We start from the raw sequence: 13,933 nt of genomic DNA, 5'->3' as shown, positions 1-13,933 counted from the left end.
CGTACTACATAATTTCCAAGTTTTGATATTAATAGACAGAAAAATAGAGCTAGAGCAAAAAGATTACACGAAAAATTAGTGGTACATACTTTTATGGCTACCGTCACTTATTAATGGTCCTTTTACGATTAGTACAATACAAAATAAATATAAGAAGTGTAAACACAAGGAATTTCATTCGTTCTAAATACCTAACCTACCTATATTTACATAGATACTTTGGATTTTCTCTTGACCCAGTAATAATAAGCCCTGTTTTTGTTTTTCCCCTCGTCGGGACACCACGCGAAGTCTCGCTCGGAAAGTGGCCAAATTTAAGTCTTAACGATTTGAATAATTTGTTTTTTAATATTAAAATGGAGCTCTATCGGTAACAACAACTCGTGTAATAAAATTAAATTCCCAAATCCTCCATCCAAGATGACGTTTTAATTTGCATTTCAATAAATTAATATCTTACCTTTCTAAGAGAACGTGCCGCAAATCTTTGGAATTCTCCAAAATATGCCGTTGTACATCTTAAGCAAACAACGAATATGAACTAATAATATTTTTAGAAACTACTTAGTTTTAAAATTTGTATTGAATTGATATTCAATTTGGAAATTACTCCACTAGTTTGTTATAATTACTAATACAAAGGTCGAACATTTAGAAAACATTCCTCCGATCCGGCCGGATTCGAACCAGCGTCCCCTAGCAAACCGTGTCAGACGCTACGCCAACTAAACCATGGAATGAATCAGCGGACCTAACGAAATTTTCTATGTGCTTGTTGTCGGATCTTTTGTATTTGATTTTCAACGACTTTTTACTCAGTTTTTGTTAAGAACGTATTTAGAACAGCAATGTATTGTTAAAAGATCGCAATATCAATTAAATAAAGTGTTTTGTTACCAATTTTGGTAAAAACATGTTAATAATAAAAAAGCTAACCTTTTGTAGTAAGTAAACTCAATACAACCAAACAGTGACTTGGTAAGAAAATCTTAAAAGAAGAATACTAGAGAAAAATTATGACGTGTGATGGAAAATCAACAAGGCTAAAACGTTGTTAGATTTGCAAAGGGTTGACGGCTCCGTCCGTAAAGAGTCCGGCGTCCGACCGCTCGCCTTCGGATTATTAACAGTTATTGAGCTCAGCGGCATAAATCCGGATTAAATCTGTGTTAATTTGCATTTTGTTATGATGACATAACCCTTGAGCATAAACTACTAATACGGATTTGTAAAAGCTTATTTAGATTTCGTGATGATGACATTCACGATCCAATATAACAGTGAAACAACCCGAAAGAAATTCCCTAGTTTATTCCGCTGCCATAAATTAAGCTGGCGATATTAACAGAAAAAAAGAAACATTCAGCGAGTCACAGGAAAGCGGTAATTTATGCGGCTCGTTGGGAAGCAAGTGAAATAAGAATGGTGTAGAAAGGAACACATGTTCTCAACTCACGAAGTAGAGCCGTGCACATGTCAAGCGATCGAAATACTAACAAATATGTTTATTATCTAATGGAGATTTGTGTATCGCTTTCGTAAGATGTCTATTTAGGAATGAGTTAGTGGAGCTTTGAAGATATTGTTTCAACGTTAAGAGCAGCTCACATGACGCGTATGATCGATCATGCGGCTCGAGCTCCTAAACGACCCATCCCTCGCTCCATCGCTCGACAAAGTAGACTTGTAGGCCCTTTCCTTAATTCGATTACCAACGTCGATTCGAGATCTCGCGAGCGCAGTCGAGCACTAGAACGTAGCTGGGATGGAAGATCAAAGGATAATCGAAATAGCGTCTCCAAGGCCAAGTTAAATGAAATTATGTATCTAATGTTGTTACGCTATTAAAAAACACGACCGTATTTGTATAAAGATAATCCACTCACTGAATATTTAGTGTACACTTAGCACTGCGTAGATTGTTTGTTTTTAGTGTACTAATTATAACAAACAATGTTCATTTATACTAATTAAGTGGAGACATAATTCATTAGAACTCAGTTTCCGGATCTAATAATGTAGGAAGGCAAAATAATGAATAAGTAAATTCTGTTGGTTTTCCCTTGAATATAAGTTGCAAATTACCTGTACGTTCACTTCTAGGAAATTGATCTTCTAATCTTCAAGGCTTCCATTAAAAATAGCCTGTACGTGTGTACGTAATTGCACTTAGGTTACCAGCATTAGTTACAAGTTAAATTTATTATGTACATATCAATCAGTCTCCTCATATTTTTTTTTACAAGCAGTTATTAACGTATAAAGTTTGAACAATTTTGAACCCCTAGCAATACACATGACTTTCAATAGATGACATTTTTCAAAAAAAATACCATATATACTTTTCTTGCCGTACAAACTTTTCTAATCTTGTGTAGGTAACAGAGATACAGGGATAGCTAGAAATGTATGGTCAGTTCGCTGTCAATTTAGTTGTTAATCAGTGTGAGTATTAACGGCTCTAGCCGTCTCCGCCGCAGCCGCTGTGGCTCCACCGACCTACCTTTGCCTGTCTGAGCGAGAACTGCCTCCCTGGGTTAAATAGAGCGAGAGCAATCAATCGCTTCCATTTATATCGTTTCCCCTCCGATATTTCATCTCCGCAACCCGTCGAGATATTGCTATCAATAGTCGCAATAAAATTAGAGTATATTAGTAATTTCAGGTCAGATTTATTGTTCGCGAGTTGAACTGAGTTTAGCCTCAGCGAGAATCTATTAATTTGGCCATAAAGCGCGCCATTACAGGCGACTCGCCAATTATTTCACTCTCCCTCGGTAATTAAATTCAATGATGTTCGCCAATCTGAGACAGACGCCGTTTACGATACTCAAATTACGGTTTCATTGTCCGTAAAAAGATATATACGAGAGCTTATTTTTTAAGACTCCTCGCGAATGCCTGTAAATACATAAAATAATTTTTAATTTAAATCTAAAACGGAATCTTCATTCTTCATTTAATATTTCAGTCCAGCAGTGGCGTAGGTTCTAATTAGTTGAAATTGATTGTTAAAGCAATTGTTTACATAGTATCTAAAGCTTTGGCTAAAATAAAAAAGATACATATAAAGTAAAAGCAAATTTTTAGATCTAAAATAATTTATTTCTCGTGTTTCTTTTATAAAACAATCGCTTATGCTACAATACTTATACATTTTTTACAATAATAAACGTAGCAATTTCTACGAAATTCATTATTATATACATTGTTGTATAAATTAACTTTTAAAGATATACTGAGAAAAAACATTGTAAGTACTGTTCAAGCCAACAATACGGAAACAGTGAATGATGTACATTTATACTGGTCTTGCTTTACAATACTGCTTCAAAAGGTACAAAGCAAGATTACATGGCAGTATACAAATATGTATGAGATCTATTAAAATGGTACCTTGTACCTGATCTTAAATAAGCTTTAGTGGTTAGGTAGTTTTATTATAATAAATATTTTAATGCCTTTTCAACAGTTGAGGCGTTTTCGGCGATTTCCTGAACGGTACCTCCTCATAAATTAATTGTAACTTTTACTTACTCCCTAAGTTTAACTTTAGTACTCTATCTAATCTGCAAAAATTATATTTAATACTGTCGAAATTTTAATTCATTGGAACGTTATTGCTTTTTTCACGAACGATTTACCTACGCTCAAATTCATAAACTCTACACAATAACTTTTTACATTGTACACAAAAATATTAAGTAAAATTCAATTAGAATTGTATATACCGTAAGCATGCTTCACAAGGCACTATTCTAGCGAAATTCCTATTTAAATTCAACCGAAAACAAAACAAAACAACTTCTATTAAATTCGGTTTCCGAGTCCGAAGTCGGGCCTAAAATTACATTTTATGGCAATAAATCAATAATTCCATCTCTTTGAAACTAATACTAACCTAATTGAAACTTCTACATAACTTTGAACAGTGTTTCAACACGCAAAGATGCCGCCGAACAACAAAAACCTACACAAATAAATGCTATCAATTGTTAAACGACTCTACAAATAAGCATTATCAATTACCCTTACACCTAAATTGGCGTTTGTATTGCTCTTTTTTATAATAGTACCTATTCTTAATTAATAATGGATTTGGAAAATGTAAATTAAATGCTGTAAAATAATTTGTTTTTCAATAATTTTTACTATTAAAAGTCGAGAGAAAATTCAATATGTGCTGTGTTTTTACTATAATAATTTTTTGTATTATCGACTTTATATGAAAATGTATAGTAATACGAAAACAATGTTTAAGTAATATTATTATTCTCTTATCATTTTCATTTGTAAACCAACGAGAACTGATATCACAGCAATTTGTAGCGGTGTAATCACACCTTCAAGACGTTCGGCTTGTACGAACTAGTTACATTTTTCAATGCGGAGGCGATAACAATTTTACATAATAGTCATGCACTGAAGTAACTTTGACAAAGTTTTGCTTAAATTATTCAGTCGCGTTCATCAACAATACATTAAAAATAACTTTAACGCTTTTCTTGCTGCATATACTACCCGATATAACAAGACCAAAGGTGTATGGACGTATGAAATATGAATTAGAAACACAGTAGAAATAAAAATTGGCAGTAAAGTAGCACAGCAGTCAGCCACCCGTCAAAGCGCAGTGTCTGGAACGGCTGGCTACGGAGAACGACCAGCAAATCTATTTTAACGGATCATCCCCTTACTACATTATCATTCCCCTTTCAGTAAGCAGTAGCTACGACCCTTACCCCATGTTTACGATGTACTTTTATAACGGAAATGGTTTGTTACAACATAAGTAAGTTTAGTGCGCGCATTTGTGCGTTACATTTGGTAAATTTCCAAATACAAGGAACAACAATTACATAATGGCAACAAAAATATTGATTCGAGTTGTTTTGAAAAAAATAATCGAACATGTTTTGGTGGTTTCCCTTAAAATGCTGACCTGTAGACCGGTGGTAGGGGCCCGTGCTCACTGCCTGCCGGACACTGTCGGCGAAATATCGGATAGTTTATGCCGCGAGGGCGGCGAGTAATCGTACATTAATCAACTGTCTGTGTGACTGTGCCCTATCACCGCAGTGATGTCACGATCTCATTCCCCAGACTGTTCTGCTGCGACGACGCATTCAGGCTTTTCGAACATTGCTGAAAATAAAATTGTTATTAGTGGAGGCATTGACAACTTTTTTTTTATCAAATTTAATTTTGATTTTATCAAAATTATTAATTTGCAAATAGTATAAATATAGAGAATTCTTTCTCTTGACGTTAAAATATATTTAACCATAGTAAAGCTAGATCTATTTCAAACAATTGAGACGATAGATATATTTTATTAATTAATGTACAGAGATATTTTATTAATAAATAATAACTTAAAATTCTGACCTCACCATTTTGCAGGTAATTACGGATAACTTAATGAATAATAAACGGCAGTAATTACAAAGTTGGCCTAATAAAATTACACTCATTTGGTCTGGTTATTATTATTGTAGGTACATAAATTTTATCGTAGCTATCGCGCTGCGGCATACTATGGCTGCGATTTACGCCACCAAAAGCTTACAATATTTATTAGTCGTTATGATTATGAGTAATTATAGCATTGAGTATTCATTCGGCAGCGTTGTTAAAGTTGAAAAAAGTAAATTGGGGGTAATAACGGTTGGTTTCCATCGTGGAAATAAAACATATGCCAATTGATGACTCGATAACTGCTTGATTATTTGCTAGTCGACTTTTGAACCCTTAAGTAGGCAATAACAACCTCGGTTTTACAGCCAGGCTAAGACTTTCAGGCCAGGCCTCAGTCACGTAGTGGTCGTAATGTTAGTACATATTTATTACATGGCGATTTTATGAAACATTATTTTAAATTGAATATATACGAGAGAGCTTTGTAATTCGTATTATATACTTTTTGTCGGCAAGAGATTAACCATATACAGTTAATACGTACATAAAGCAGTGTTATCTAAGTAAACCACGAGACTTACCATTTGCCTCGTCTCCCAAACTTTCATAGCGCTTTTGTACTTCTCAAACTCGTGGCACCAATCTGAATAAACTTGCTTATAATCTTGCGTTTTGCTTGGCTGTGTACATCTACAACAACACGGTTATCATAATTACTGTAACACTTTTGATGTCAATTAAATAACAAATGCTATTGATTATTTAATTGACATCAAAGGCAGTGCTGCCATGTCAGTTATTACACTGAGTTAACAAATTGTTCGTTACTTGACCGAAATAAGCATTTACGAAAATTTATACCGTAAATGTCAAGCTACCTATTTGTGACCACCAATACCTGTGTATGTCGATGTCCAAGTTATAAGAAGCAATGAGGGTAGGACCAAAGTAGCATTCGTAGCGTCCTCGGTCCGATTCTGTTACCGATAGGATCACTAAGCCTCTTTCCGACGTTTCAAGAACTCGGTCCAAGCTGCAAACAAAATAAATTATAATACTGCGATATTACTAAGAATTAATGTCGATAACAAAGAAATACTGGTATTATTTGTGTCAGATAAGTTTACAAACTTACTTGAAATTTATTTTATGCCGCCCATCCTGTCGGGAATGGTGATACCAAGTAACTTGTTGATCTTTTAATGCCTCAGGTGTTTTTCCAAAGGCAGCTAAATGGACGCTTTGACCATAGCTCGCTCGCACAGTCCTCAGAGGAGCGCTGGCCTCGCATATCGAGGGAGTAGAATTCGTAGCATCGTGGAGAAGGCCAGGCGTGTAAGGACGACACGCTCCAACTTCTTTATCCCATCCACAGTATGGATCTAAGACGCATCGTACGCAACTGTCGTACCTGTGCAAACGTTTATTTTAACACCTGACAGTTTAATATATGACAGTTCAATGGACATATTCGTTGTCAGTTATTTCAGTCCATCTTAATCAATCGAACTAAATTCGCACACGCTCGTATTATCAACACATCATCACCCTTTTTATACGTCCCACTTTTGGGCAGGGGTCTCCACTCAGGCGAGTCAACGTTCTTCGACGTGCAAGTTTCATTACGATGTTTTCCTTCACCGAAAAGCTCATGGGAAAGTTAAGTTAAATTTCGCACATAAATTCCGAGAAACCCACGACCTTTGCTTGTGAGGCAGTAGATCAGATCATTGGACTACCATGGCTTTTAATATTACTATATTAATAAATTAAGGAGTAAATTTACATTTCGAGTTTCAGGAATAAGTCCAATTCCTATAAGGAAAAAGAAAGAGAAGTAATTTAATAAGCCTACACATTTAAACGACTAAAGTGTTATCCCGCTATGAGGTCTATGCCTCTACCACGATTTTACTTTGACAGTTGTCGCTAGCGACCACGTAAATAACTTCATAATTTTGTATGTCAAATTGTACAGCATCTCTAGGGGTCACGAGAAGAAACAACATTTTGTATAAAAACATTTTACGCGGTCGCTAGCGATATTTGTCACTGTTATCTCATGGTAGAAGCATGGTTCAAAATGCTTACCGATGTGTACAAGCTCTTAATGGCAGTTGTCGTAATCTGTAATCTGTGGCGAGGTATAGAGAATGGGTTGTCTTCGAGAGTGCTAAAGCTCGAACTGGTTCGTAACCCGAGACCCGCCAAATGTCCGCCACTCGGGAGACGCCACCTGCCCATTGCACTATCTTATATACTTCTCCAGCACCTACGAGGAACATTAAAAAAACTTGATTAAAGATACCACGAATTAACTGTGCAAAATAGTTGTAACTAATCGGTAACCAGCAGGAGTTGGAAATCAGTAATCGCTGTTAATCACGAAGTATTAGTTTTTTTTGTAATATCAAGTGACGGAACGAACAAGTCGTGCGCTTGTTACAGTTACAGTGCCACTCAGAGCTTTAAATCGCAAAGATATGAGGGGCACTGCCACTGCGTCTGTCACCCTGATATATAAGTTGACAAGTCTCATGTGCCTATAATTTCACCAGCACGTTACCCTTCAAAACAGGAACACAGTAATGCTGACATTACTGCTTGGCGGCAGAAATAGACAGGTAAGGTGGCAGTACTGTGTTTCGGTTTTGAAGAGTAAGGGTGCTGGTGAAATTATAGATACAGGGGACTTGTCTACCTATGTCTCGGGAGTGACGGGCGCAGTGGCAGTACCGCTCAGATCTTTATTATTTAAAGCTCCGAGTAGCAAAACAACTGTTATGGACACGCGTGTCGCTTACCACCAGACGTACAACTTGTTCGTCCCGTCACTTGGTATTAACAATTTATTATGAACGCCTTAATAACGACCTTTGGAAAAGAGTGAACGAACGAATGAAAGAAAATATTCTTTGTAGTTATGTCAGTGAAATTTAAAATGGAGCAGTGTTATTTTTATCGACGATCGTTAAAATATTAAGGCTGTCATTTAATATACTTTTACATTTAAGCGGCTAGAAATGATTTAAAATTTACTGTTTTTTTATAATTCAGAATCGCTTTAAAATTATTATTGACAAATTAAAAAAATATACACGTCTCCATTTTTATTAACTACACACTAAATGATACGTCGTTATTTATTACTTATTGATAGCTCACTACGTATTAGTAGTTGTTAGTAGATGTGCAAATAAAAAATAAGTAAAATAGTCCTCTGAATGACACGGCGTTGGTCGTTTTACTGTAATTTCCACTCAAATACGGCAAGTAATACGAGTGTTAAAGCGCTAATTTTAACTCGCTTAAAGGTGCGCTTTTAAAATTAGATCTTTAACTCGAGTGTAATTTCTCGAATGCATTTCAAATCTTCACAAGGGTAACAATTGCGTTGTGCTGTGCAACTGGTCTAATTATGTTATAGAACTTCTGGAAACATTATACTGTTCTAATATAGCTACTTTTATAGTCAAACTCTTATATGCATCATTTTACGACAGTTGGAAGACTAGCGTATGCACCTTTTAGTGCAAAATGCAATTAACAGCGTTAGTGTTTAATAGGTTCTAGAGGGCACTAGTATAAAATAAAAGGTGGTATTTAGTTTGCTTTTTTACGATACCATGTGACGAGACGAACAACTCGATGACTAACTGATCTCCTGCTTTGTAGTTGCTTGTTGAGTATGGCTTACAACTTAGCAAGCATATACTTAGCAGGTTTAAACATTTTCTTTCAGCACAGAAAAGGTACGGACAATTAAAAAAAATATTAACATGTGTATTATGAATTTTTATTGAATTGATATTCAATTATTTTTTTGTGAAATTACTCCACTAATTTGTTATAATTATTAATACAAAGATCGAACACTCAGAAAAAGCGTCTGGCACGGTATGCTAGAAGACGTCGGTTCGAATCCGGCCGGATCGAAGGAATTTTTTCTGAGTGTTCGATTTTAGATTTTTTTTATGATATCAAGCGACGATAACGGTATGAACAAGACGCGCGCATGGTGGTAAGCGACATGCTTGATCATAGCACTTGCAGTATCACTCACAGCTCTATAAATCGCACAAATCTGATGAGCACTACCACTGCACCAGTAGTTCCATGTGTCTGTAATTTCACTAGTTTACATACCCTTCAAAACCGGAACGCAGTAACACCCACGGAACGCGGGAACACCCTCGACGAACTCTTTTACAAGAAGCTCTATTGCTACTAAATTGCCTACGGCTGTTGCGACTTTTGCTAATGTAGAAACAGTTATGCAGCTTAAAATTGTGTTCAGAATTCTGAAAACAATTTTAAGCTGCATAAGCTCCTATTTGTTACAATTATAAGCTCCTATTATACAACTTAAAGTTACAAGATTGACTGTATTTTCCTCTAGTGTGTTGGTTGGTTTTTAGCTGTCACAATTAGTAAACTAAAAATTACTGAAGCGCTACGGATGCGCAGCTGCCGCGCACTGCAGCGCTTCTACAAGCGTCTAATTTGAAGGTACCCTAATATTGTAAGTATGTTATCTATTTATTATGACTCTCTGTAAAATATTCCTAAATTCATTGTAAGTACAATACGATGTCTATGTTGATCGAGTAGATCGATCAAGAAACTAGTCCAGTAACATAGATAGCTTCTGTTCTGACAATACGACATAAATAATATTGTTCTTCAACAGTATAGGATTTATTTCGTATTGTCAATGTGAAATATGATCGGCACTAATACAAACAACAATAATTAATATCATTGACCTACCAATACATATAAAACAATATACTTAGAATAAGTAAAAAAAACAAATTATTGTCGAAATACGTCGTCAAATTTAATAAAAATAAAATTCCAATTTCTTCGAAAGAAATTCCCCTGCATCTTAGAATTCATTATCCAATAAGAGGAGTTTCAGTCGGGTATAAAACATTTCGTCGTTTGAAACAATTTTTAGATTTCTGAGTAGGTGTTCGTATAATCTGAGAACTATTTATTAGCTACTTTCTCGTTGCTAGCTCGGTACGGTGGCTAACGGATTTCAGTTGTCCCATGTTTCGCAGCTAAACTACTATATAGCGAATTGTTTTTTTCTAATTTTATCAATGAAATTTTGGAAAACATGTACACTATAATAATGGGGTGTACTACGTGAGTACGAAGATGGTTGCACGAAAGCTTAAATGCGCAATAGTTCATTTGCGCGAATGATCAGTTGCGCGAAAACTTAAAAGCGCGGTAGTTCATTTGCGCGAAAGCTTAAATGTGCGATAGTTCATTTGCGCGAATGGCGATAGCACGAAGACAGATTTGCGAAAGCTGAACGGCAAGTTAATTGTTGCAAGTACTCCCTTGGCTGCAGGCTGTTGCAATTATTTGCAATGCAAAGCTTTCATAATGAATTATACGTTTATTTTTTAACTTTTTTATTTAAATTAACCAAACAAAGCAATCTTTAATTACAATCATTTAAAAAAAAAGATTATTACAACGGTTTTTTGTCCGAATTGCAACAACCTGCAGCCATGGGAGTACTTGTAACAATTGACTTGCTTTCCAGCTTTCGAAAATCTGTCTTCGTGCTATCGTCATTCGCGCATTCAAGCTTTCGCGCAACTGACCATTAGCGCAAATGAACTATAGCGCAACTGACCATTCGCGCAAATGAACGTTTTCGCACTATCGTCATTCGCGTAATCAGCATTCGCACTCACGTAGTACACCCATAACAATGCAAATTCTCGCAAAGGTTGACAACTTTTTGACAAAAAGTTGACAAAGGTTACTTTTTTACTCTATTAGTCTTGATTTTCAATAACAGAACAAAGAAGTTCTTAACATTTCGCAATATGGCCGCGATCCAAACGTAAAATTTAGATTTCAAAATGATTTCAAATATGATTAAAGTTCATGATTTCGAATCATCGAGTATATAACCAGAAATAGAGACGAAATAAGGGCCATCCATCCCTGGCAACTACCTACAACAAAACTTGCCTGATAAATGGGACCATATCACTTTTATATACCTTTCTATTATTATATTTCATATAGTTATATTTCATATATCACTTTTAAATATCAACTCTCGTCTGTTTTGAAGTCATAAATTAGAAAACTGAAATAGTACAGCCCCAACATCTGATCTGTGTATATGTCTCGGTATATTCAGTATTTATTGTAACAAATATAATATCTCTAACAATGGGGGCTGTTCTATTAAGTGGTGTCGGAAAAACAGCAAAATATCTAATAAGAAAACAAATGGAATCACAATTATCGGTAATTAAATATTAAATATGTAATTTTGCAATTTTCGTCCATTATAGCGTCCATTATCGAACGTACTTAAAAGAACAACAAAATGTAAAGTTAGTCACTTACTAGTGCCGGCATAGAATACGGTATAGGTGATATCGTCCCTGAGCATGTCGACGAATTGCCGATCCACCACTAGCGTTGTCAGCACCAGGTCTCTCTTGTAAAACGCTGGCGTGTCGCCTTCATGCCGCACCGCAGAGTCCATTAGTGGATGTGATCTAAGACGTAATAATTATTTATTTAACGATTAATTAATAACATATCGTGAAGGGAATATACGCTAATAAGGAATTAATGAAAACATGGTGCCCAACGTGGGGACAGAACAGGGTTAAATAAAATTTTAACAAATTATATTTAAGTTACTTAATTTTTGAAGATTCGTAAAAATATTTTCTTCATATAAATAAAAACAGTTGATCAAAATTATTTACAAATTATTTATATTAAACTCTACATTGCGTAAATAATTTTAATTGTTCTATCTTAAACCTTACACACATACGCTACCAAACTATAATCCACCTTTTTGGCTTATCTTAGTAAGATTTTAACATTTGCATACAAAACAGGACAGCTAAAAACTGACTAGAATAAGCTTATCAAACGATATTTTGACCTCACCAAATTCAATCGGCGGCAGTCCTTACTTTGTGTTCAAAATATCATTACTTTAGTATATCTTTTCGATACAACAAAAGGATACATTAAAAAATCTTTACGCATTTGATTATGTATTCATTATCATGTGAATGTCACCCAATTAGAGGGTACACGTGCTACGCAACTAACGTTACCCTGCTGAGGTTAGGTATTCTCAAGGGGATGAAAGATGAAACGGTTTGATTTTCCAATATACTCACGTTCCCTTTTAATATTTAAGCCCACTTACTGGTTGCACCTATGTACTACTTACGACAGTATCTACAATATTTACGCACAAAATAGTAGGTACTAATAGGAATTTATATGGTAAGTACAAGTCGCTGCTTTTCAGAAATATGTGCCCAAATAAATTATTTCATTTTTTAATTATTACACAATTGTATTCAACATGTGCTAATTTCTTGTGTTTAAATTAGTATAAAACAAACATAAAAATATTGGTCCGGTATATTGTTTTGTTGTTGATGCTCAGCATCGTGCGACTATGTTGATGGTTGCAGCACATACAAGTTGTTGTTCTTTCAGTAGGTAAAAGCTATCTGTTACGTACAGACGGCAACATATGAAGCTACACATTGACGGATCTTGTTTCATCATCCTGGAACCGATATTCGAACAAAATTGTATAGCATGGTGTGCTGTTGACTGAATATGTTCGTTTTGTCTTTTTTTATCATTTCATATTTTTGTGAAAGCCATTAAACGTTTTATCTTTCCGCCAGATATCGTAATTTTTTTAAGCCAAGATAGTTGTTTTTTAAATAGGTCCCTATTCCAGAAACTCTTCAAAGTAATCTTCTAATTAGATCTTGCACTTAATTTCATTTGAAAACCGCAAAAATTGTGACTTGTGCTTACCTGTGACCAAAGCACTACGACGTGACGCGACATTGCCCTATAACATTTATACACAAATTATCTGAACGAAGTAACAAAGTTTAATAACTATGTACATACCTGATGAAGTTCAGGACATTATCGGGAAGGGCTTCTGTGTTGTTGACACAAGTACCCGGCCTAGGTTCAGGAACCCGTGCTCTTAACACAGGCAGCCACGCTGAACTGGACGTAGCCTGTTTATGCATAATTTCGATGACGTTATTAAAAATTTCAATATTGTAGCAAATCTTAAAAAGAATTGAAATAAACATTATTTTCATCACACTTGCTCGAAAACAGAGTCATTGACATATAGGCAAAGTCGGTCGTAACGTACTAAAGTGCGCCCGCGTGCTTCTTCATTACTTTACCGGCCTAGGCCGAAATGTTTTTTTTTTATTTAATTGCACTGTACTGCTCTTATACGTCAAGATTAAGGTAAAAGTTTTTATACTCGAAAAATCTGAATGTATTTCGCATAAGCTTGAAGTATATAAAAAAAGTCAACCATTTGCAATTTACTTATATTTTACTAAATTTATTAATTAAAATACAGTTATTTATATTATTTATTATTTATATAATATTTATATATATCTTGAAATTATTGATTTTATATACATCTCTCTCGTTAGTAATTTCTTAT

The 13,933-nt window shown here is 35.0% G+C and overlaps 1 protein-coding gene across 2 annotated transcripts in view; it reads right to left on the bottom strand.

Moving 5' to 3' along the window:
* Positions 1 to 3,209: 3,209 nt before the first annotated feature.
* The window catches only part of LOC113235131 (semaphorin-2A-like), a 61,007-nt gene continuing 50,283 nt past the window's right edge, over positions 3,210 to 13,933 (bottom strand). Inside the window, exons 8-14 of one of the 2 annotated variants that reach the window (XM_026470722.1) lie at positions 13,366 to 13,481; positions 11,806 to 11,960; positions 7,510 to 7,690; positions 6,554 to 6,829; positions 6,317 to 6,451; positions 6,000 to 6,108; positions 3,210 to 5,145 (exon numbers count right to left, since the gene is read on the bottom strand). In XM_026470722.1, coding sequence (XP_026326507.1) covers positions 5,071 to 5,145; positions 6,000 to 6,108; positions 6,317 to 6,451; positions 6,554 to 6,829; positions 7,510 to 7,690; positions 11,806 to 11,960; positions 13,366 to 13,481 — 1,047 coding nt within the window. In that variant the 3' untranslated portion in view covers positions 3,210 to 5,070. The remainder of the gene's footprint in view (positions 5,146 to 5,999; positions 6,109 to 6,316; positions 6,452 to 6,553; positions 6,830 to 7,509; positions 7,691 to 11,805; positions 11,961 to 13,365; positions 13,482 to 13,933) is intronic. The other variant, XM_026470723.1, reaches the window with a different exon arrangement.

The sequence above is a fragment of the Hyposmocoma kahamanoa genome, unplaced genomic scaffold (genome assembly GCF_003589595.1).
Source record: "Hyposmocoma kahamanoa isolate Upper Pololo Valley unplaced genomic scaffold, ASM358959v1 87, whole genome shotgun sequence".
Lineage (NCBI taxonomy): Eukaryota > Metazoa > Arthropoda > Insecta > Lepidoptera > Cosmopterigidae > Hyposmocoma > Hyposmocoma kahamanoa.
This window is presented reverse-complemented; position numbering and strand designations above follow the sequence as displayed.